Here is a 25,819-nt window from a genome sequence, read left to right as displayed (position 1 = left end):
AMCAAGAGCATCTCAGTCACAAGCTGCAGGAATCAGAAAACACTAACASAGTTTTCTGGAATTTGCTTGTCATCAAGTAACTACAGACTTATATGCAAAGCAATATAGAAATGTTAACACAACTTAACACCGTGTACCCACTTAACACCAGCTAACAACTCAGGAAACTGAGGACCACACCAGAGCAAAGAGGTGGTGATGACCCAGAGAGAGCCAGTGGTGGKGTAAAACCCTCCTGCCGAGTGTGCACGTACCTTGGACAGCCAAAACCTGAGGACTTGGAGACACTCGGCTGCCTCGCGTGGAGAGCTGYGACCACCAGGCCAGGAGCGATTCATGGGCAAGCCCAAGGTGCCACCACCAGCTGCGCCCCGGGCAGCTCCTACCAGCTGGAGGCTGCAGCCCTAACGTCACATTTCCACCTCTTCCCAGGCAGCAGCCGTGAAGGAGCTTCCCTTCATTGTAAAGAGATCAATTGTTYCATTTGAGCAGGAAATTCAAGAGGGAATTCCAAAAGCTTCAAGAAAAAAAAATACGGCTTCTCTGCTAAACCACCTTAGAAATAAAAAGTGAGTTCAGAGTATGCAGTTTAACCTCACTGCAAAAGAAAATGTCATTTGTAAAAGCACCTTGTGAAAACACAACAATTTTCTCTTAGGAGTTTCCAGAATTCACACTTGAGGAAAAACAAAAGCCACGCACACACCTTAAACCAACTTTGTGACTTTTATTGATGGGCGACAACTTTATACTTCTAGATATCACTAAACTGTGTACAATTAGGAACTCAACATTATAGGAGAGCAGACAGCAAAATTAAACAAAGCAGACTTAAAGAAGTATCAATCTTAATTATGTTGCCCATTTTTTAATTTCATGTACACAGAAGCATAAATGCAGTTTGAAATTTCTTAATAGCAATAAAGTTACAATCACCCATCTATATAGACTAACATCTTAACTCCAAATATTTGATCTGCAATGTGTACTTAAGCAGTTTCTCATCGCACAATTATTAAAATGTGTCTTCCTATTAGGAACCAGCAACTCTGCATTTTGTACGTTTGTACATTTTTTGAAGCACATAGGACCATTTCCATCTCATACACATCGATCGGCTCATATYTGACCACTTATCAAAAACTATTGGGGAAGCAGAGAGCACTTTTCTTTTTTTTATTTTTTTTTATTTTTTACTTAAGTAAAGATAAAACATTTTCACAGAAATCTACAAGTTCTGTTGCTGGTGCAGGGTTTTCTTCTACTACGCAATTAGAAAGTGGAAAGCGAATGCAAATCCCCTTTTATTATCTTAGGATTCAGCATTAACTCAGATTTTTTTTTTCTTTTTGTGATTCACGAGACTTGAGTCCTTCAACCCAATGACTTCATTCCGCAAAGTCAAAAAGTCTACACAAACCATGTTGTGCACAAACCCAAGGTAGCTTCCTTTTTCACTCTATCCCATAGTTGCAAGGGAAAAAAAAAAAAAAGAAAAGGAAAGAAAAGGAAAGGAAAGAAAAAAAAAAAAGGATTCACTCAAAAGAGCATTTACAGGAGGAAGAAGAGTTAGTGATAGTTGGCGTTCTACAAAGCAGGTATCTTGCACACACAGCGTAGAAGGAAGAGGGTTTCAGAGCAGGTCGACGCGGCGGTAGTACAGGAGGTAGGCTGTGCGTTCGGCTGACGGCTTCACCACCTGGTACTGGTTGATCACCTTGACTGCCTGGTCGTCGATGCGTAACCAGCCGTTTAGCCCAATTTGGAAGACGTCCGTAGTGTAGTGGCCACCGGTTGCGCTGTTTCCRTGATGATAGACAACTGGAAGGACAAATTGGTGAGGTACAGGCACACTAGGGACACACGTTTATGAAGACGAATGTTTTTAGTCTAATTTGAGTTAAGTCAAGTAGAAAATACTGTAACTACAGGTTTTTGAGAACTTCTCAAGGAAGTTCTGATGTTCTACTGATGTTCTAGCATTTTATTCACTGCAAGGTGAGCAAGTGTTGGGGATATTAGCAGCTTAATTAGTAAAAAGCTTGTATTAGTAACCTAAAATTCATTCCAAAAGTTCAGTTCTGTGGATAAGAAATGCTAGGTTGAAAGAAAATTAAAGCATCACACTTTTCCACAGGAATACTCAGGAAAAAGCAAACAGGTTAACAAATTTGCTTCAAAACACCTCATATATACACTCTCCAAACCTGTGAAACCCACTACCAGTACGAAAATTATACTGCCAGAAACAGTCCTGAATTTCCAGAGAGACAGGTATGTTACTCCCTTCTGTAACCTCAGCAGTCACAAAACTGGATCMAAACCACTGAGTCATGTAAGGCCACCAGTACTGGCATCGATTCACTGATGTAAAAAATACGATCTCCAGTTCCCTGSTTCATTATACTGCTCTGATGCCAACACAAATAAGCAGGTGTAAAGCCCGAAGTAGGTTGGACTCTAACAAATTAATTCCTGCCCACATACTGCTTTCTTCAATATTAAAATGCTTTTTTAAAATTCCCGCACTGGTTTCCCAACTTAACTACCAATTTAGGTCTTTCATATACCTTGCAAATATTCTCTTAAAAACATCATTTTCTCACACAAAAACAATCATCCCCAAATGAAACTTTTCCACCCACAATGTGTTATTCATACACAGCCAGCAGGTCTCATCTTAAAGGTTCAAAAAAGATGCAAAGGCAGCGATCAAACAGCTGTTTCAAGAGACACCTGAAACATTTATCCTGAGTATCCGATACCTAATTATATATATTACAGCTGTGTTCCAGCTTCTGCTAATATTTTTCAGCATAGATATCCTAGAGAACTCTGTTTTGAGTTTTAAGCTTGAAGAAGTYTATATATATAAGCACATAGAATTATATATATCTGTATGTATGCAGAATGAACACTGTATGCAAGAATGACACACATAAGTTATTTCATTGCAATTTTAAAGAAAATATTTCATATAATTCAGGGAACTTCAGAGATTCTAAAAATCTACATGTAGGAATTGTTTTTTAATACAGGAGCCAGAAGCATATGGGTAAAATACCTGCAAAGAGCCGGTAGGTTCTTTGGCCTTTAAAAATTTTACTTTTCACACCAGGAGATAGTAGCTCTGGAGGAGGGAAGAGACAAAAAGACAACAGTTAGTAAGCAAATACATTCAGTAGGGATCAATTATTTCTAACAGAAACCAAGAGTAATGAATGAGAAAGTTTAACTGAAGTGACTTCTGTAACCTGTATAGAATTGTCAAAGTTATCTGAGCAATAATGCTTATGAAAGTGTTTAAAACTAATGAGACAAAAAATACTGRAAAAATTGAGAGCAAAAGATCAGGCTATTTGTTCTTTCCTCTTCTCATTCCTACTGCCAGCAGCTGACAAAAACAATTTCAGGTACCAAGTCTTTCAACAAATGTTCTTGTCAATTAAGGTAGATTAAACTTCTTGTAAAGAAGTTGTTTTTTAGAAGAGAGCATTAAGTATAACCAATGCATACTATCTGATGAAGTTGCATCTGCTTGAGGTGTGACCGAATTTGCCAAACAAAGCACTCAAGAGATGAATCCCAATCATTAAGTTTCTAGAAAAAAACTCCATGAAGGGGTTTCTTGTGCACAAACCCGGGTGCTGGGGAAGAGAACTGAAACAGGACACTCACAGAGATACTCCCTGGGAAAGGTAACATTCCAGTCCCCTAAAACAGGGAAAATTTCAACTTAAACATTTTTACCTTTACTAATTTCCAGATCAACAGGATACTCAATATTCTTGATAAGCTTCTGACATCCACCAGTTTTCTCATACACAAATCGCTTGAGGTGTAAAACAAGAACAGGAGGGAGTTCTTCTAATGTCACTCGTCGACTGATCTCCACCTAACAAATATAGAACAAAAATGAGAGGAAATTAATATTTAACCACTCAAAATGACTCAGAGTTCAATGCAAAAAGAAATACCAAGGAAGTATCATTTCACTTTAAACATCCATTTTCATTTAAAACCATTACAATCAGATTTAGTTTTATGCAAAATTCAAAATCTTAGTGAATGGTTTAAAAGAATGAAAAAATCCAGCAAAAGAATTCAAAAATAATTCACGCATATTTGATTTTTTTGATTATTTTTTTCCTGTATCTTTTTCCAAGGACCATCACTAGTATAGCACGCAGTTCAGATTAAACAAAATGAGAAGACAGTAAAAAGTTTTTGAACACTGAGATAAGTACACACACAAAAAAAMCTGTACTATAAGAATCAAAACAATAGAGAGGGTGAGCCTAATAATATAAATTATTGAATTAAGAGATATTARGATGAAATGCTTCCTCGCAGTAAAATTACTATCTGTAAAGTCCTATGCTTGCCCTACGGTCATTGTGTTCAGTGTTTTCACTTCAGTTTGTAACACAAGAACTGCTACTTCGGCTTAAAGTGCTTTTGAATAAAAGATCTAGAAGACATTGTGCGTGCTTATATTTCTACCCAGACGCTAAAATACAAACCAGACCAAACCTCGAGTACCTAAATTGAACACCCACTTCTTCCAAAGCCCGTAATTGAACACTGAGCTGTCAGCAAAGAAGATAAAACCATCTGCAGCAAAAACCAAAAAAATGAATGACTAGCACAACAAAATCCATGTGGTAAATCATGATGACCTTGCACTGCGCATTTCTTCCACGTGGAAAACAACTGGGGGAATTGTCCTCTTGGATTCTCTCCTACTGGACATATAAAACAAGCAAATTGCAACTATTGGAACATTAGGAAGAATCGTGAGGGTGAGAGGAACTGGAGCAGATTGCCCAGAGATGCTGTGGAGTCTCTGTCCTTGGACATATCAAAAGCATCTGGAAAGACCTTGGGCAACACACTCTAGGTGACCCTGCTTGAGCAGGTATTTATTTGCMAGCTAAGAGGTGTGTCAAGGAGAAAAAAAAAACCTAAAATTTTAATATCTGCCTATAAAAAGCAATTAACAAAACACACCTCTTGCTTGGTTTTTGTGGTGTAACCTTGAACAGACTCTCTTGCCACCAAACTTTCCAGCGCATCCTGAACCGTGCGTATCTTGTCAGACTGGATATCCAGTTGTAGGGTGAAGAAGGGCTGCAGTGTGGCAGATTCCTTAGAGCTCTGCTGATAAACAACAGATCTGTGAAGAGAAAATGATAAAAAAAAAAMCAGTAATTTTAAATATGGAACCTTCAAGTAAGTACAGATCGAAGTCTCTCTGGGTAACACGATTTATAGCTCACTGAAAGCAGAAACACACACAAACATAAAACTGTTATGTATGAATTTTAGCAGTTTGAATCCACTTTACTGCAAGTAAAACGGTCCTCCCATCTATTAACCACATACAGAAAAGGATTATATATAAATTGGTTTATTTATGGAAGGATTAAAACATTTATTGGATAAAGTAAATACTAAAAACAATGCTGAAATTTGTGGTCATGCATTTAAAGCGATTTACCTCAGGACTCTGCTTTCCCCATAACAGAGAGTAACAAAGAAATCTGAAAGTGCTCACGAAAATGCATGAAGCCATTAACAGAAATGAAATTAACCTGCTGCAAATTAGAACAAAAGGCAAACGTGACATTTAATTAATAACATTCCTAAATTTCTACTTGAGCCTTCAGGTAGTTTTAACTTTTTCTAAATTAAAAAAAAAATCTACTTATTTCACAGCAGAGTACAGTACAAGTCTGATTTAGTAAAAATAAATAAATGAAAAGTATAAAAGTTTACATTAAAAAAGCCACTTAAGTTATCTCAGGTCTATAGTGAGGTTTGATAAAAATAAAGGCTTTAAAATAAAAGTTTTAAAGTAAAATTCATGCAATACTTAATTTTCATCTTAGCTTGGCAACTGCAGTATTTTTCTATGCTGCTAACCACAAAATACTTGTTTTGTGGAATATATACTCTTTTYGAAAAGATGTCTGGAAACTGGATGGTTTAGCTGCAAGGCACAGAAGACTTAAACAGAAATCCAAAACGATGACTCCTATCATTTTAAGTCATCTGTGAACATGCTAGATTTCTGTAGCTGATTTTGGAATGCACTACCAGAAATGCATCTTCTAAAGTTTATCTGGTTGTTTATTTTATTGCAACTATTTCAACCAAGTTCCAATTTTCCAATCAAAATACTCAAATTTTCAGTATTTCATGAAGACCACCCGCCACAGCATGCTCCTAAATTGCTGGCTTGAACACTACCATAGGAAATTTAAACTATGCTCTGTCCAGGACTGGCATTTCCTTTTCTTCCCATCCTTTTCTGTGCCCAGACTTTGTCCCTCTGCTCTTCTGTCTGGACATAAATTGGAGGTTTTTGTAAAGGCAGCACGGTCCTGCAGTCCTACAGCATGAGAACACACTTCCTATTTTTTATTTAGGAACATTAACCATTTTTAGTCTCTAAGTGATACTGCTTTGCGAGATGAGTGTAGCCTTCAGCTGTGCAGTGACGTGGCGGCGAAGGGGACTTTTACTGATTTCAACCCTCTCAAAATTTATTGAAAGCTTAAAACAAGTAAATATGGCCAAGTGTTTATTTTAAAAGCAATTCTGTAATTAAAAAGGCCCATTTGTTTTACCAATGTGGGTTCATAGAACCAAATATATCACTCCTTTCTTGTATTGTTTAATGCCCAAGTTGAGGCACTTTGGAGTAGGGAGCTGTAACTCAGGCAGCCGTAAATTTCAGGAAATTTCAGGAAATTTCTCACAATCAGGTATGGAAAGTTAACATACAAGTTTAATGCCTGTACTGCAAACTTCTACTCAAATAACTACTTTGATTCAAGCAACACCCTAAACACCATAAAGCCATACATCCTATATTGGCAAATATGTACCTTTTAGAGGAAAAAGCCTATAAAAACAGTGGCATCTTTATCTCATACTTGAAGACTTCCATCTTGGCCATATCAAGGACAAAACCTTCAACACATGCCAAGCACAATGTTTCAGTAAATAAAGCCTCTGTTGTATAAACCTTGCTCATTTTGTATATATTTTGTATATATTTCCAAATATCCCTAAGCTAGCAATCATTTAAAATCATAACCAGAAAAAAAATGCTATCAAACTGTTTTGAAGTCCATATCCTAAAAATTGGGTTAACAATGTGAATTATACTCCTACAAGCTTATACTAATGAGAAGTATTTCTTTAAATATGGAATTAGAATTTAAATTGTAACATTTCTTCAAAAGATGCACAGAAATTGATGTGACAGCTTGCAAGACTGGTCCTCTATAACAAAATTACTGCCTAGATTTGCAAGCTGTTYTAACTCAGGGGCAAAATGTATTAGTTTTATAATCATCATTAGTTTCAGGCACTGYAGGAATTCTACTTCATTACAGATAAGAAGTTTTCAAGAAAACATACGGTGGCCATTCCAACCATGCTTAAGTTGCAACACTAGAATGAACTGAGAGTGAAAAAGATACAGGCCATGGTGAGAAATCCACTCTTACTTCCTCAAAGCCAAATGCTGCTCCARTACAAACACATATTTGATTAATTTTCTTAAAAAGCAAAATCGCCAAAACAGCACTCTGTTTGAAAAGTCAGAGGTACTTATGGAAATATTGAGCACACTAACTGGGTTGTGAGCTACACTGCATAACAAGCCCTTGAAATTCACACAAGCTGAAAACCAAAAGGCTCTCCTGCACAAGGAGGAGCTAGACTTTCACAGAAATGAGCATCAGCATGTTCAGATTTAAGCCTCTCACTGGAAAAAATTTACAAAAATGCAGGCAATTATGCCTATATAGGCATGTATTGGACAATTTAAGCCAAGGCGATTCAATCCACGCTCTTCCAGTTGCTTTTTAAATTTGATTTTTCTGTTTCTGATCCATTCTTTCGGTGGACTTCCACTTGCAATTCTGTATTCAGCCCTTCCTACCCGCACCCCCGAGGACGAAGCTTTCCAACAGCTCCACATGGGATACTGTTTCTGCAGTGAAATGTGTGACCTAGTTTGGAGGCTGAAAGAWATGGGTGTGGTGGCGACAGACCTGGGATGGGGCCCTGCGGCTCTCTTGCTCAGTGCTATTTTTTTTTTCCTTTTTCAGTATAACCTCCACTTTGCTTCATTTTCTGTCACTTTCTGCAAAACACTGTCCTCTAAATACTCTTTATCAAGCTTATCTAGCAAACTAATGGAACTTTGTGCCAATCTAAATAATTCTGGCTGTGATAAATACATTAAGGATATTAACAGTTCTTCAGCTATGTGAACCTACCATCAAAATGGCATTTCATCAATACATACAAATATCTATCTGCCAATTTCTCTAGAAAGATATAGTATTACTTTCCAGCTGATTCAAATCCTTGAAGAATAATTTCAAGCACTTCACAGGCAGGAGGCACTAGCCTGCATTATTCACACCTGTAGCCTGCATACCTGGCAACACAAGGACTCAAATAATAGCAACTAAATGCCTGACAATTTAAAAATAATCCTCTACATTTTTATTTTAAAATGTATTTTCCCGCAGTGTCTCTTCTTCCAGTGCCTACTTTCTGCCCTCCTCTGGTACCAAGCCAGAATATAAGTATCGTCCCACATTCCTTTCATTCCTGTAACAGCTTGTACCGATTTATATTTTTCCAAACTAATTTCTTTCGTCTTTAACATTCTATTTATGAACGATCATAACTTCCCTGCTTCTGGGAAGCGTGCCTTAATTTTACTAACTGGATTCAGTTCTCAGAGAATCTCACTATCCATTAGTATGATTATATATGAGTTCAAAACCCTGAGCTACAAAAGGCAAAGCATATGTATCTCAAACTCTTCTTCTACGACAAACTGAGGAGTTTTGTTCTCAATCTCAGAAAGATTCAGCCTACAAAATAGAAAATATTTCCATAGAGTGCTTCCTGACCGTGCCCGTTGCCTTCTGAAACCTCTCTTCAGTGGCAGTGCTTCCTGGTAGGAGGCCAACCTCATATGGCCAGAAACTATCCTATAAATTTTTCTCCTCAACTATGGTAGAGGACAGTCAATAAAGCAGAAAAAGGTTCTGTGAAGGCAATAAAACCAACAATCTCAACTTTTACCAAATAGTGCTATACCTTATATGACCCCCGAAAATATCAGTAATTGGAGTCTGAACAAAGTCAGCCTGTCGAGTGACTGATGATTTGTTGCGAGGTCCCACTTGCTCCCACTCATCCTCGCTGCCTTCCCCCTGCTCATCTTGCTCCTCCTCTTCATGAACAGTCTGTGCCTCGGGACCATTGGAAACTGAGAGCTCTTAAAGGGAAAAGAGAAAAGAACATATACTGATTTTTACATATAAAACACACATATAAATTTACATAGAAATAATTTCAAAGAATTAAAAAAAAAAAGAATTTTCAGAGGATAAATTTTTTCATGGCTTACGAAGTTTTCTGAGGCTGAGTGAGAGCCTTAACAATATTCCAGCAACACTCACAACTGCAGACAGGAACATTAAATACAGTCATCAGTGAGCTGTGTCAACAGATATATTTTTGTACCACACAAAACTTTTCATATTTTTATCACCAAATTCATGGGGTAAGAAACTGGCAAGTCACATGTTATTCTAGAGACATAATTATGCCATCATTTAATACGGCTCCTTTTGTGCATCACTGTTTTACCGGGAAACCAAAGATTAGCAAGCATTTTCTTTGTGATTGCCAAAGTCAGCAGGCCATATAATGAACACAGCTAAGGAATGAAATACAGAATAATCATATTATATCATAAAAAAAAAAAAAAAACCTTGCTAAAGAGAAGCTGGATAATCACTGTTCTTTATTCCACACTTGAGTAAGACTAAACTATAAGACTATACATGAGTATACAACTATACTTGGGTAAAACTTGGGTAAGAAGGGCACTTAAACACATTGGAGATAAGTTATAAACTTGGAAATAACTGACTCATTTTACCCTCTGGCCAAATTTTAACAAATATTATTTTAATGTGCTTCCTCTAAAAGGTGGTATTCTGTCTTCGTCTCAATATCTATTGGAAATACTACTTTATATTACAGAATATCACAAAATAAGAGAAAAATATTCACAAATATTTGAAAGGAATTAAGTTTGCTACAGAAAACTTACTTTCGTTATGTGGAGAGAGAAGTTTCTTTAAGGTCAGCATTTCTTCATGAAGTCCATTGAGGATAAATCCCAAATATTCTTCAGCATCCTCTTGTCTGCCCTGAATAAAATATTTTTTTTTCAGTAATTATATGACATTTTCATACTTTTAAGAGTAGATAAAAGACACTAAATCTTGCTTTTCTATTAATTTACCAACTATTCAGAGACTTAAATAGAAATAAATAGTCTAAATTTTCCTCTAGCAACACCCCATTTATAACAATTTCCAAGAGAACAAATACATTAATTGCTGAAAATTACAAATAATTGCTCTAGGAAAAGACTATATACTGTTGTTCCATTGCAATCATATTTTTGTCAGTGTTCTGACATATCAAACTGTCAATATTACCATGATGAAGAACAGCATAAATTTTCAAGTTTTCAAACAAACCAGCCGACTTCAGTTGTATTTGGGCACAGACCTATTTTACGCTTTTTAAGTTGTTCTAAAAACTTAGCAGCTGCCTTRAGATACAATTACAGAAGTCTTAGAGATTTATAAATCACACCTTTTCTGAAAGACTTGACTTGATAACTGTCAAAAGTCTATAAATATATGTAGGTTCAAAGGCAGCTCCTGGTCGGATGTCTCTCACAATTTTATCACCTAAAGCTGCAAGACAAAGAGAAGCAATATTTAAACAAGCAACACCATGGGACTGTGAAACCAAAACTTAAAAGTTCATTAGCAGTATATCAGGCCGATGATAAATCCTGTTTCCTCAGTACTTATGTAATAAAGCATCTGAAAAACACGTCTTCTCAAAGTATTAAAAGTGTTTTGACCATTAAGACTTTCTTAAGCTACAGTCACATCAGCGACCATTAAGACATAAATCTAAAATTTCAGAACTTAAAAAATGTTGATAAAAAGCAATGTTAAAATATGAAGAACATATATATGTTTTCTACATTGGACTTTAACACCCACTTCACACGTCACTGGACTTTGGAATCCAAGATCTTGTTTTATTAACAGTTTTACTATTGTTTTAACCAGGTGACTCAAGTTCAGTATCCATAAGATGCAAGTCTTTTATCCATTATCCATAAACTTTCCTCAAGAATTCTTGCCTTGCTCTACATTGACTTGCAGATGGTCTGGAAAGCTGATTAGCAATCACTTTTTACAGTCAAAGATTATAAAAACTAACAGAATACTAGAATATCTGTAACCATCATAAAAGAACAATTTTGGTCCTAAATAAATTTTTGTACTTCTTTGCTATTTAAAAAACAGACCTTCAAATCTCTCATATATTTGTAATTCTACCAGATCACTTTTCCTCCCCGTAGCAAAAAGAACAATAGTTTGACAGAATTTTCAAACTAATAGATACACGGCTTGAAAAACTATTCCTACAGGAATAGTACAGGATACAGTTAAAATGACCTAGAAGTAAGATAAGTTGCATAACACGGTAAGACTTGTTTGACAGAGGAAAAAAAACTTAAGCAGCAAACCACAGAAATGTCTGAAACACTTGAAAATCATTGGAACCAGTAGCCCCATGATACTTCCTTATAATATTACATAAACACACTCCTGAAAGCATTTGATGTTGGTAGTAAAACAGATTTTAGAGCGACGAAGAAAAACTACAAAGAACTGAAAATGCTCTATTCCTCACTATATAACCATGACTGATGCTAAATATATTAGTGAGAATAATGCACTTTCAATGTTTTCCCATTCCARTAGTCCACAGGGTGAGGGAAGAAATTAAAGCCTACGTCATACGTCTGCAGGCAGTCTCCAATTGCTAGAAAGACTGTAATACGGTCTGTTTTGTTCTGAATGAATGTGKGGGGGAGAATATTATACATGAGGATAAAGCTTAGAAAGATGATAAATTAACAACAGATGAAGATATGTAAGGAAGAAGCCAAATGATTTCATTAGAAAGGGCATGTGCCTAGACATTAACAATTAAATTCTCTTTTTAGAAAGATATTCTTACTGCACTTGTAGGCTTGGTCTAACAAATAGAAGGAAAAAAAATTAACGAGCAACCCCTTTGAGTTCCCGATATTAATCATCATTAAGGAAAAACAGTGACAAAAACAGCAAATTTTGAAAATTTTCAAGGAAGACTAAAGGATTAAAAAGCCACAGAAGGGCTCAAGCACTGCAATTAAAGCTCTCGGGTGCACAGGACAAGGCAGATCTTCATCCCAAAGTCTTCTTGTTGTATTCTGAAGGCTCTTCTCCCCCTATTCCCACTCACCTTGTTTTGCTTTAGGAGGTACAGGCATATTAGTGAACTCATTCATTAGACGAACACTGAAACAGAATGGAAGGAACAGCTAGACATGAGCGCAAGTTAAGTCTTAACAGGGCAAATAAGATTAGCTCATTTTCATTTCCAACAGCCCCAAATCCAAGGATATCATAATAAAGTCTTAATAAGTTCAGACACAAAAAATAACATGATTATTGCTAATAAAGCAGAGGTTTCTTGCAGCACTCACATTTCACTTTTGCAACTAAAACGCCATTTAAGAAGAATTCTCATCAGGCAAGGAACAGGAAGTATTTTCCACAATTGTGGAAACCCTTGTAAAATACTAAGCTCATTATAGAAGTCAAGTATCACAGAACACCCAAAAAACAAAAAAGACTTCTGAATAGTCAACGATTTTAATCAACTACAACAACATTAATTTGGTCCACACTTCACAGTCTTAGACAGATGACAGATTTTTTTTAACAAGCTACTTACAAACTGTCTATCATTGGTGTTGAGGTACACGGCCGTTGGGATTTCGAGTACATTGGAATGGACTTCATTAAATGATACATAGGAGGGCAAGCAACCAAAGCTTGCAGCGTCTATGCAGTGGCATTAAGGAAATATTCGGAAAATGTCAACTGTATATTAAACACATATGTAAGCTGTATACTAACCACATATTTAAGTCTATTAAAAAATACATATTACACAAAAACTTAAATCTTTATTACAYACCAAAGACCAGTATGAATAACTAAATTGGAACTAGTGGATGGCTTTCTCACAGTGTTCAGAAGTTATGTTACATTTTATGATATGCAGCGTTTTCACTAACAATTTAATCATTTCAGATACTATAACTAAAGGTGAAGGTGAAGGTCCTGTTTAGTCTGGGATGACAGCTGTTACTAAGCAATTATTCAGCAGAAACCACCTATTTACCAGACTGCTAAAAGAAAACCAAAAAGGAGGAAAGACTACTTTAAGTAAATTGAGAAATATATATATATATAAATATACATATGTTTATAAATTTAACACAAGCATATTGGGGTTTTTTTTTTTTTTGAAGTAAGGATACAGCATTGATGTAGCACCAGTTTCCTTTGTTGATCAGTCCTCGTGGTTGCAAAGACACTGGTTTATGTATTAGTTTTACATTTTCCAGTAATTCTGTAGAATGAAAAACACTTCATTTAGCAGCAGTAAAATGCACACATTCCCCATCAAAGCAAAGATATGTTGAGTCATTACACGATGAGGAAAATCAGTAATCAAGATTTCCAGAAATTTTAGCAAGTAATTTTTAGCTTCATTTTACYATCATACATATTTCAAATCAGACATATTTCTTTAGCAGAAAATATTCTGGAATTTGCACGGAAAAAAAACTGATATCAAAAGTATTAATTCTCCTTTCAAAGTTGAGAAGACCTACTTTAATATTTGCTTTATTAAAATGTTTTTTCTCTTAATCTATTGCTACCAACTTTATGGAGTGCTTGCCTCCTACTTTGACAAGACCTCTAGTTGATACAGGAGTCTTGGCTTACAATTTTCAACTTGTACTAGCTCACAGAAAAAGATCTTTGTAAAAATCAGTTAAACTAATGTTAATATGATTTTAAGAATGGTATGTTGTGGTTGTTTTAAGCCTTCTAAAAAAGAAAGAGATTCTAAATACATAAGATGATTCYTGCTGTTTTCTTGCCTTCAAATGCTTGAGCAATGGCACAAGATTAAAAAATGAGACCGGGACATGTAAATCTGTCACCGTTATAAAATGAAGAGCAACAGAGAGAATCTTTCCTGGAAGTCTGACCTATTACTTAAGTACCTAAATAACAATGGCCTTAAGATTTTTTTTTTTTTCAAAATCCAATACATTTTAAACGTGGAAAATAAGGACAAGTATACAAGAAAGAAGTAAAAAAGCTAGTAAGAGTACAAGTATATGTAGGCATCGGCCTGAAAAGTGGGTTATTTAATTACAATAAAATCTAGCTCTTTAAAGCCCTCACATGCTGTATTTTGCACAGATTTAATAGCTTTTCACCAGAACTGGCTACACAGATGAGACGCAGTGGGAAAAGCAGAGGCAGAAAGAAATAAAACCAAGYAATATTGCAAATAAAATCCATATCCTTTGATTTCCAATCTCTTGACCTAGGAGATTCAACTTCCCGTTGATACCAATTTTGACCAAATCAAARCAGTCCACGACTTGTAAAATATTTTAAATCAGGTGCTTCTTTAAATATTTCACAATAAATAGTTAATGAAGTGTTAAAAGAGAGGTGATGCCCATATACACAATCCATCTGTTATTATAATCAACCGCTGTTGGAAATTACCATAAGAAAAAAAAWCTTTTAACGTCTATCAATAATTTTTAAAGCTGGCTGTATTTTTCCCATGTTATACAGCACCAGGGAAAAATACAAATAGGAACTTTAGCATCCTCTTGTGGCCATAAAAATACTTCAAAAACATCTAAAACAGGGGATTTTTTTTTCCTCTCAACAGAAAGAATTTTTGTTTACCTTAATTATGTTCAACACCATATTTTCATAGCATATCGAACATCAAGATATTAACTAAAGGAACTATTACAAGGCTATTGGAAGAAAGAAAAATACATTTTTAACCAAGACACTTTTCTTAAAATCTTCAATTTCTTGCAAATCATGAGCTGCCAACCAGAAAGAATTCAAACACCTTTTTGTTGATACTTTGCTGTAAAACATGGTTTTCATTTGAAAACACAACTAAAATCAATAACATGCTTAGATATTRATGTAATTAGTACACTTTGCTAAACTTGATTGAACATGTTATGTTATATGAACAGATGTCGAATTTTAACAGAGGTAATCCCTTCGCCAATGCAAGTTTAACAGAGTTTAACAAGAAAAAAATCATGCAGTTATCGGCTTAGGAAAAAAACTATGTATTACAAGTTACAAAACTGATTTTGACATAATATAATGTAGGCATTAATATCATAATCTTCTAGTAAAATTTAACACGTAGCTAGAGACCATTCTCAGGCATGTGTGTCACTAGGATCCTTCTTCAGATCTGCAGTGAAGTGTCAGAAAACCGAACTGTGCAATACCCCCGTTCTACACCCACTTGCTCTACACCTTCACTGACTTTAAATTGGAAATATTTTTCTGATACTTAATGCTTAACCATTTTTATTATGTATCCAGGTAAATAATTCTTGCTTTGTTCCCTACTGTCTTGGAGTGCAGAACACACTCATCTTTCCTATATGCTTGTTTTACAAATTTGAAGCATACACTTCTCCATGCTGAGCATTCCAGATCCTTTTATTTTTCCCCAAATATTGTTGCCAAGCTATTTGTTTCTTTCTAATAATGCATGCCATATTTGAAGGGAGTCAAGAAATCAATTTAAAACCTTTCCAGATGATTCCAGATTTTAAATGTCTCTATTCTTCAGCTAAACTAAAATTTTGCCACTACAAGCAKATTTTATTATTACTATTGATTTCACCATCCCCATCCATAATGGATATACTACAAAAGTAAAAATAAAAAATAAAAATCAGAAAATCTTTAAASTCCATCAAATCTTTTTCTGAAGTTAAAAAAATATTCAAAGAATAACTACTTTCATAATCACTTATTTCATTGATTTGTTTAGAACATCATGTAACATCCTCACACATCAAAGGGTGATAGATATAAAACATGCTGCGTATTCSATCTGAAAAAGCGTGCGACGTACAGGCCATTTATAATCCTAGAAATTAATTATTTAAATGTTTTTTTCTACCACCTAAATTAGGCTAACACATTTATAATTGATGGGGTCATCCCTTTTACACATGCAAGCACCGCAGCTGCACTTTTCTACCATCCCTGCAAGAGAATTTTCCTCAAGCGTTGCCAAACAAACTACAGTGGTTCAGAGCTTCCTTCAGGAGCAACTCTCACCCATTTAATGTTCTGCCAATAAAGCCTCTTACAAAAGAGAGGCTTGCTAATATTAACTGTACAACATTTTTTCCATCAAGTTTAACGGCAAAATTAAGTATTTTTAAATTATTTTCTAGTCCGTATTCAGATTTCTTCCATAAACAGTAGTTTTGTCACTGTCAATCTCTGGAAAAAAAGAAAATCTCTGCTTTCACTGAGGAGTAAGTAGATCAGGAAGAAAGGATAAAATCTTTCAAACAGAAGGACGAAGAAGCCATAGACTTTTGTAGGTTGAATCAAATAACATTTTCAAGCAGGTGTAAATGCAGTCCTAACACTCACATGAAAAGGTTTAAATGTTGCCTGTGAGCCAGTAACCCCCTAGTAACARTTGATGAAATTAAGTCACAAAAAAACAATCTGTAAAAGTAAACTGTTTTCTTGGCTCCTGAGAACCTATGCTAAGTTAACAGCTGTACACAGACTCCTCAGAAAATCAGATCTGCTAAACTTGGTATCTGCAAACAAGGTATATTAGACCTCAGATTTTACCTAGGTAGAGCACCCCTGTGGTACTGAGCATATATAAAAACCAGTCAAAAATAAAAATCATCTCCGATTCCTTTTCAACAGGATCTACACTCAGATAATTCCTCTGCAAAAACAGCTAGGAGTCAAGGTGGGGAAAAAAAAGGTATAAAATTCATATTGTTCTTTTAACATATTACAGGCAAAACAAAAAGCTCTGCTCCCACCTGGTGGCAAAGAAAATAGTACAAAAAGAAGGAAAGTCTTGAAAGTTAAAGTGGAAGACACTTCGGCAAGACAATAAGAGTCTTTTCACCTATACTAAGTACTTCTTGGGTTGCAGTTGATACAAAATAGTTCACTACCAAATGATAGCTTAGGATTCTAAAGCACAACTTACTYTAAATGTGTGGGTGCATACAGACCATAAGCGCCTTCACACTTCTATACCCTTAATTGCATTTGTGACACTAAGTGAATGTACAAAGAAATTTGTATCATTCTGATTACCCCTGAATAGGTCGTTTTGGATAATGAAATCACTACAGACTGAGGAAAGGGATAAGAAACAGCCATGTACTCTGGGTTTCCTGAAGAGAAATGTCCACAGGTCAGCTTCTGGTTAGAGCTCAAAACAACCTTAACTTGAAACTGTCATTTGCTAATTTTCATAGTGCTTGCAAACTAGCTTGTTGCATAAATCAACATTTTGTACAATTCTCTTTACATATGGACTGTTTCACAGATTTAAATTAAAATTTTGTTCAAACATCCACAAGTTAGTGACACAAAATACAGCTAAATGGCTATTTTCTCTTTTTTTTTTTTTGTCAATTCAGTCTGCAAAATCACTCATGCACATTTTAGCATTAACCATAAGCACCCTAAATAGGACAGTAACAGCAGTCCAAGCCTTTATATTATCTTTGCTGAAGTATCCTCTGGTCTGCTCATGATTATTCTTAAGGAATTCTAAAAACTTCAGGAATTTCAGCYATTTTGGCATAAATAACACTTCTCTCTTTCCTGGAACACATTATGACAAGATCATAAATACTGCATAGCATGACATACCATTTCAGTGTAAGATTTTCTCATGTATTCTTCCCATCACAACAGCATACAAACGAATTTACCTGATGCATATAAAACCACAGTTCACTTAAGCACGTTGCTCACAGGTAGCAGCAGTTTTGCTTCACTTTGAACAATAACACGACAATTTATTGTTGGATTTTTTACTCCTGGGGGTAACGCATCTCTCACACCTCATAACAACATTCACCTTGATGACAACGTGAACAGAGGACTTTTCCCTATCAATACTGTACACTCCTGTTCATAAGCAACGTTAATTCCCTTCTACTGTAATATCCACTCGTGTGTATTAACTATACCTGCAATCTTTATGGCTACAGGATCCTCTGAAACTGGAACAGGCCCCTCTTTGACTTCAACCTGCTTTTCAGGGACCAGAGTAGAGGTGGCGGGAGGGGTATACTTAGTTTCAACATAGACCACAGATGTGGAAGCAGAGGGCTTGGAATTGTGAAAAAGACTAGCCCACGATTTTGTAGGCTGATTAACAGGGCCTGATCCTGCAACCGGGACTGTTGTCTCAGTAGTAGGTGAAGCTTCCTCGGGCTTCGCTTGGTCTGAGTCAGTGCTTTCCACAGTGTGCAATTCTACCCCATTGGCAGCTGTGTCCTCACCAGAGGATTCAAGTGTTTGTCCATTAGTAACGCCAAGATTTTCAGTAGTATCAGTACCAGCATAAGACTGTACAACAGCTGTCCTTAAAGGGCTATCTCTGCCAGTCTCTGAGGGGATGCAAAACTGTTCAGAATTAGTAACACTGCATACCTCAGGCTGCCCTGCAGTCCTGGTATTGTCTAGTGCGCTAGAAACAGAGTCATCAGACACAGCTTCATTAATGAAGTCTACAGAATTATCAGGGCTGTTACAAGTCCTCGGTGTGGCCAGGGATGGTCCCTCTCCCGCGAGCTCTGTATCCTCCGCGCTTATGCTGTTCAGTCCCGATGAGTTTGCGTGGCCATTTACAAGAGCTTCAGCGGGAGCAATGCCATCACTGACGTCTTCCAAGTAACTGTAGTATCCAGGCGGTCTTTTTTTCTTCTTTTTACGCTCCCTTTGTCCAAGGCCTCCAGACAAGCCATCGTTTTCAGCATTAGAACCACTGTCCAAAGCGAGGGCGGGATCTGAGAACTGGCAGTCAATGGAGTTGTAGTTGGTTTCACTAAGACTGTCATCGGGGGCTTTCTGAGTAGGTGCACAACTGAGAATAAATTCTGGAGCCTGAGGATTCAGAGTGCTTGAAATACTGTAGTCAGTGTTATTTAGTACAGATGACTCTGTCTCAATAACTTCATTAACACCAAATTCAATTCTCTGATACTCTTCTCCTGGACAAAAGAAAGTGCAAGTCAGTTAGTGAATGAAATGTAACCAACAAGCTACAAAACCAGTAACAACMAAATACCTCTCTAATTCAAAAAACACAACCAACATTCTCTCACACTAAAGWTATTCTTAACCTTTATCTAAATCCTGAAGATCATTTTAAAAAGATCCATCTTCATGGAAAAAGACAGTACAATCCAGCTTTCCTTGAGTCAGGTGTAAATACTGGATATAAATGTTCCGAACCACTGCACTGCTTCTTGCAAAGAAAAATCCATTAAACTGACCTAGTAAGAACACCTATTAAAGCCTAATGACTTCAGCAGTATTCTGTACTRAGCGAATTACAGGATACACATATAAACAATACAATGCAATATKTAATTCCTCACTTCTAAAGCCAACCTTTTCAACAAACCACTGGAAAGTCCAAGCTTAACTTTTCCAAAAACTAATTTCCACATGCGAAATGATTTAGTGTTTCTTTTTATGTTTGCAAAGATTTATCATACCCATTACTAAAAAAAAAAAAAAGTATGGAAATACTGAAATTACAGGTTTTGGAACTCATGACTCACCAATAGCTTGCTTAAATCTTTGACTGGCGACTACATCACTATATCACAAGTGCAACAGATACATSTCAAAGCAAGTCACTACCTTCAGCTTGTACTCAGAAACTCCACTAAAAGTTCTGTCCACAAATATTTTATTTATCCTTGGACTTTGATATGCCTTTTAAATAAATACTAATAAATATTCTCACAGTAGGCTGCAGTATCACAGTGTTTTGTCAGTCAAATATTATATCTATGAGCAAGTTCCATAACATACGCCAGCTCCTAATATTGAATACTTCAGCTATAACTGCTTCCATGAGTATCACATAAGGATGTAAAATTCATGAAACTTGCAAGTCTCAAATTCTTAAGATAAATACTAAAACAAGACTTTAAAAACTTTGCACGCCTTTCTATGACATGTTAATATCAAAGGAAGAGTAAGCAGCATTCACTGTGTTGAGGTCTGACTTATACATGCAATAACAAAATATTACAAAGTAATAAGGTCAGTCTTAGATAACCATATATAAAAAAATCTTAAATGGCTTGGGGAAAAATAAATGAAAAATAAATAAAAAAAAAATCACATAAAATTTCAGAATGTAATTTCATGGCAAATCACAGGCAGAAAAAAAATATAGATGTTAATCACTTCCCCCCCAGCGCTTTAATTTGTTAATTTCAGAAGTAAACGCATTTGACATGGATTAAGTTTTGATTTTGTTACTTGCTGGACTAAAGAAAGTTGAATTTCAAAACAATGCATTATTCCAACTACATATGCCAAAATGAAAATAATTAAGCAAAAAGCCTCACGATACCAACCTAACTCTTATTACCAAGAGCCTGAACTTCAACTACTAATTTCAAGCAACTACTTTGTAGTCATTGACTATATATCACTAAACAGAGAAAAATGCCTAAAATGCCTTCAAAACCCAACAGCCTCAGGGATGTGGAAAGGAGCTACCTGACGTTCAGGGAAAAGGACAGCCTGGGAGTGACCACTCTGCTTTGCAGCCCTGCTAATCCACCCACACAGAGGGGCTGCCCAGCCACGGCCACAGCTTCGGCTGTTTGCAAATTCAGGTCACAGGGTGCAGGGGACACAGGACACAAATCCACAACAGAAATTCTGCTCGTTACTTTATCTACTTGTGGAGCAACTTGTTAGTTCAGGCGGGAACAAGGCACTAGTTCTTCACCCTTAGTTTCAGTGGGAAAACACACAAGCAAGGACTGGTAACACTCAGTATTTCTCCAGCCACATTAATGAATTATTGGGTACATTTCAAATTCTACGAATCTCAATCCAGATTTCTTTTCCAAAAATCCTGATTAAAAGCAATTTAGAAATGCTAGAGCCTACTCCAAAGCAAGCAGACAGCAGAGAACACCACAAACTCCCTTAGACGTGTGGCACGAAGTTAATATTGCCAAAGGTGCAGCATGAACATGGCAGGTTAAATCTAGCCAAGAGCAAAATGGATATTCTAGCAAAAAAAAAAAAAAAAAAAAAAAAACACAAAAAACACTAGAGTGAAGTAATTAAATGTTAACAATACACCGGGACAAGCATAAAAAAATAGTATTTATTTTATAGATGCTATACAGCACTGCTGGCAGAAGCTCATTTGGCCTAAGATTGTGTCAAGTTCCTCTGAAGTAAGAACAGATACTTTTATTTTGTTATGACTTTCCACTTGGCTTCTGGGCAGCTTTGTTTCAATCTTGTTCACAGTGTTTTGAAGCTCTACTGCTGAATGGACTAAAACAGATAAACCTAGAGGCATGAACAACATCATGTGCACACTGAGAGAAGTGTCAAAATATGTTCCAAGGACAAAGTCAACGTACTGTAACRAAAGTCCTTAATGCACAGCGCTAATTAGTGCAAACAGCATTCTGAACATTAGAGCTTCAGCCATAATTTGGTATTACAGTTAAATATTGCAGGTAAGTATTAAAGTTATACTATGGAGTGACTGCATGGTCAGTATGGGTCACCTCATTATTATTACTAAAAATATTCTACATAAGCGGAGCATTCCGGTTTAGTTTCCATAAGTTCTTATGCTGCCACCACAATGATAAAGCGCACGCACAGTAAAGTGSAAGCTTGTTAAAGATATTTTGCAGACAAAACCTAATTTGCTGTCATTACCTAATCTCAGGGCTGGGAGGGATTCTCTCGGGGTCTAGGAATGATCTGAAAAACATTTGTACAAACCAGCTTTCTGTACGGCTTGTGAACATCGAAACCTCAGGCTTTACGAACAGAACTTAAATCCATAGTTAAGACAAGGCAACGTATGACGGGAAGCCCCTTGATACCAAAAACCACAGAAAACTTGAAMCAGAGAAGTCCTTTTAACGAACTTYTTRAGCTGCTACTTAAAACTATTTGGTTTTAAACTGCTATGGCCGGTCTTGCACTGAATAAAGCTCYCCAGTTTCCAGAAAYGCTGCACAACTGTTTCCCAAGGGACTTGCTGGAATCTTTATCATGGTTATCTTATCTACCTTCATATGCAAGGCGAAAGGTACTGAAGAGAATGATCAAGTGCTCTTCAACATGTGCATTTTGGTCTCCCTAAATACTTCTGAGAAATGACTAGATACTTGCATTATTTTCAGAAGATCTGGGCATCATTTCTATCATTTTCAAATATGTTTGGGAAAGTCTCAGTCTCCCTGCTTCTTCCAATTCACAAAAACACACAAAAAACGCCACACGCACACCCCAATAACTTATCTGCTACTTAAAATGGATGTATTTATAGTCATAAAAAAATCCTACCTGTCTGTCAACTTTATGCAATCATAAAAATCAGGTCAGGTTTCTTTTTTTCAATTTTTAAGTGAAGAGTTTGTGACACAGTAGAAGTACGATGATTGCAGCTTTGAAACTAGAACTTGGTAATGCATTTTTAGATCAAAAATCATACTTTCAAAAAAGAAAAGAAAAAAAAAGGAGGGAGGAGGGAAAAGGGAGGAAAAAAAGGATTTTCCAGAAAAAAGGCTGACCAGACAGAAAAAGAATGTCAAAGGAAACACTGAACAGAACATCAGCTTCAGGTTGCAACTGCCAACAAAACATTCATTTTATAATGTTTACAGGAGGGCCAGCTGAACTCCACACAAGCTACTTATTTCTTGAATGTAAATTCTCTAGCAAAAGTTTTAAGTCCCTCCACACTTGCACTCCAGACTATCTTACTAAGATGCTAAGACCGCACGGTAGCGCAACCAAAGAATGAGCATATTCACTCAAATTAGCTAAAAAACAATGTAACATTTTCCAATATGTTCAGAGATTTTATTCAACAAGGCAGTGTTCAGAGAAAAGCAACCTGGCAAACATACATGCATGCATGCTAATGAAGCTTTAAAGACTAACTTTAAAAGCAGCCTGTAACTTTAAAAGCAGCCTGCACTGATTCAACAGAAAGTTTAGTAACTTTTAAGTTTATGAAAATGAATGTTACTTTCTTACCATCATGAAACTTACCTGTGGATTTTATACCGCATGAAACTGTTTCATTGTAGGGAGGAAGCTGTACAAAAAAAAAAAAAAAAAAAAAAAAAGAAAAGAAAGAGAGAGAAAAAGATTTACTTGAAGACAAAACTACTCTCTTTAATCCTCTAAAAACAACATTATTGTAAAGGTCTAATGTTTTGGGAGTCCTGTTGAACTCATGCTTCTATATTTATCAAATCCTTCACTGTAATTTCAAATGTCCTTGCAGATTATTACAATTACTGAAAGATTATCTTGGTTACACACCATAGGCTCATCAACTTCTCCAGCAATTCGCCACAGAGTCTCAGGGTCCTTCTTCAACAAGAACTTACCAGAATTTTAAAATATCCTCTTTCTGGATAAAAACTGAAGACGAAGATAAATCAAATCATATGTACAAGATGAAGAAGCTTCTTCAGGCAGACAATATTCAYACCTAAATCTTTTCACTCAACACACTTCAGCTACAGTGCTGCCCTCCAAATGTTTCAGGTAAGTTCTATTCTTAACATAATCACACTTAATAAAGATTTGAAATGATCAAACTAAACACGATGTGGCCAAAGCACATAATAAATCACAACCTGACCTAATACATTAGCACCATTTTATGGATGCAACGGTTGGTACAACATTTTTAATTGTGTAACCACATTTTCTAATGCTCCCATCCCAAGACAAGGGCATCTTCTTGTGTTTGTCATSAAGTGGACACTGGTGCACAGCAAACCAGCAGCTGCTGCAGAAGAGTTGAAGTGTCCTGCAGTGGGAGATAAAACTGGTAAGAGTGCAGTGCATTTTCATTTAATATTGAGGATTGCACTATAAGTATAGCCAATACCACAGATTTCTCCACTCAAGTGTTCAGTTTTCCAAAACTGCAGGTATTTGTGTACTGTCTTCTTAAAGCATTAGACATTAGTACATCATTGGCAGTGAGAATAATCTTCCTATGCAGTGCCATTAAAAAAAAAAAAAACGTAAAATACAGTTCTAAACCATAATTCTTCTAAAATACAGCATGTATTTTCCATGTCAAAATGAAAATTAACAGGTGGAGAAAAGGCTCCAAGCTCTTGAAAACCTATTATATRCTTTCATATTCAAAATATTTAATATATTTCTATCATTAAAACAACTTATCAAGGCTGTGGCCAATCATTTACAATAAAATTTGTGATTCATCATTTTTCTAATTCGTGAGGCTTAAGAAAAATATAATGTCTGAAAGAAAAAAATTAAAAAATGGAACTAGTCCACATACTGGTTGTCCACCAACAGTTARTCAGGAGCAGCTGTATAAAGCAGATAGTTCTGAGTTGAGCCTTTCTGGTTTTTTTTTTTTGCAACTGGGTCATCTGAATCATCTCAGTCAGCAGGTATCTGATGGAATATTCATTAAAAATGCCATGAACAAAGATGTTCAGAAGTTTTGGGAATGTGTCACTGGCACGAAGGCCGTGCATGAATAAAGCGCACGTAGGAAAACASAGGGACTAACTGAACAAACCAAAACTACTACAGAGAGAAAGAGAGGGAGCAGAAGCAAAGTTTGAGACTATCACTTTTTTTTTTTTTTTTTGCCTATTTGCACATGCCAAAACTAAGAGATTATTGAAATATACAATCAAGTACTTTACTGACCTCTGTATCTTCCAACTGCAGTAGGGATTCATTACTTCTTCCCATCTCAATCAACATACCGCAGYGTACAAAACTTTTAATGTCCCTATAAACACCCTCGAGCCTCTCTTTTGTATTAAGAACTTTAATTCTTTCAATCTTTCAACATCTTTCAGACTTCTCATTATTTTGCTCTGATTTCTTCCCTTACTTCCTTGAAATATCGTACCAAAACTAACACTCCAGTTGATTCTTTGCCAATACCAAGCAGATTGACAGAATTATTTCATGCATCTTCTTTGTATACACCTTTACCAAAAGAYTCTAGGATTAACTAGGGCTCCCTCTCCAATTTTCTTAAGAAACTTAATAAAGACTACCTTTAACTTGAACTAGTCCCTTGATTCRGGTCATGCTTCGATCTACAGACAAGTAAGGGATTTTGGAGGGGCATAAGCASCAGTGGATTTTGGTACTCGCAGATCTGGTGCTATCCCCAACAGCACATATGTCAAAATASAGTTGCGGTATTTTAATTTCACTCATGCCCTTCTTTAATTTCATCCTTTTTTTCCTGCAGATCATTTTTTTTAAAATATTCTCTAAAGTATCATCACACTGCAAAATTAATAAGCATATTCTTTATATCATCATGCAGATAATTAAAACATCGACCTGAAACAGATCAAGGGCAAACTTAAAGAACACTGTTCAACACAGKCTGGGGTTTTGACAGCTAACCAGCAAGTGGTACTTTTGAGACACAGTCATTCAAA

The 25,819-nt window shown here is 36.1% G+C and overlaps 1 protein-coding gene across 1 annotated transcript in view; it reads right to left on the bottom strand.

The window, feature by feature from the left end:
* Positions 1-831: 831 nt before the first annotated feature.
* The window catches only part of USP10 (ubiquitin specific peptidase 10), a 42,457-nt gene continuing 17,469 nt past the window's right edge, over positions 832-25,819 (bottom strand). The window contains exons 3-14 of the mRNA XM_026042307.1: positions 23,409-23,454; positions 18,311-19,336; positions 13,520-13,611; positions 12,928-13,037; positions 12,433-12,488; positions 10,714-10,817; positions 10,160-10,259; positions 9,136-9,316; positions 5,011-5,176; positions 3,751-3,895; positions 3,065-3,130; positions 832-1,821 (exon numbers count right to left, since the gene is read on the bottom strand). Of these exons, the coding sequence (XP_025898092.1) occupies positions 1,634-1,821; positions 3,065-3,130; positions 3,751-3,895; positions 5,011-5,176; positions 9,136-9,316; positions 10,160-10,259; positions 10,714-10,817; positions 12,433-12,488; positions 12,928-13,037; positions 13,520-13,611; positions 18,311-19,336; positions 23,409-23,454 (2,280 nt within the window). The 3' untranslated portion in view covers positions 832-1,633. The remainder of the gene's footprint in view (positions 1,822-3,064; positions 3,131-3,750; positions 3,896-5,010; positions 5,177-9,135; positions 9,317-10,159; positions 10,260-10,713; positions 10,818-12,432; positions 12,489-12,927; positions 13,038-13,519; positions 13,612-18,310; positions 19,337-23,408; positions 23,455-25,819) is intronic.

Source organism: Nothoprocta perdicaria, unplaced genomic scaffold (assembly GCF_003342845.1).
Source record: "Nothoprocta perdicaria isolate Ctin4 unplaced genomic scaffold, notPer1 scaffold_30, whole genome shotgun sequence".
In the NCBI taxonomy this organism is placed as follows: Eukaryota; Metazoa; Chordata; class Aves; order Tinamiformes; family Tinamidae; genus Nothoprocta; species Nothoprocta perdicaria.
The sequence above is the reverse complement of the archived record's forward strand: the minus strand, read 5'-3'. Positions and strand labels throughout refer to the sequence as shown.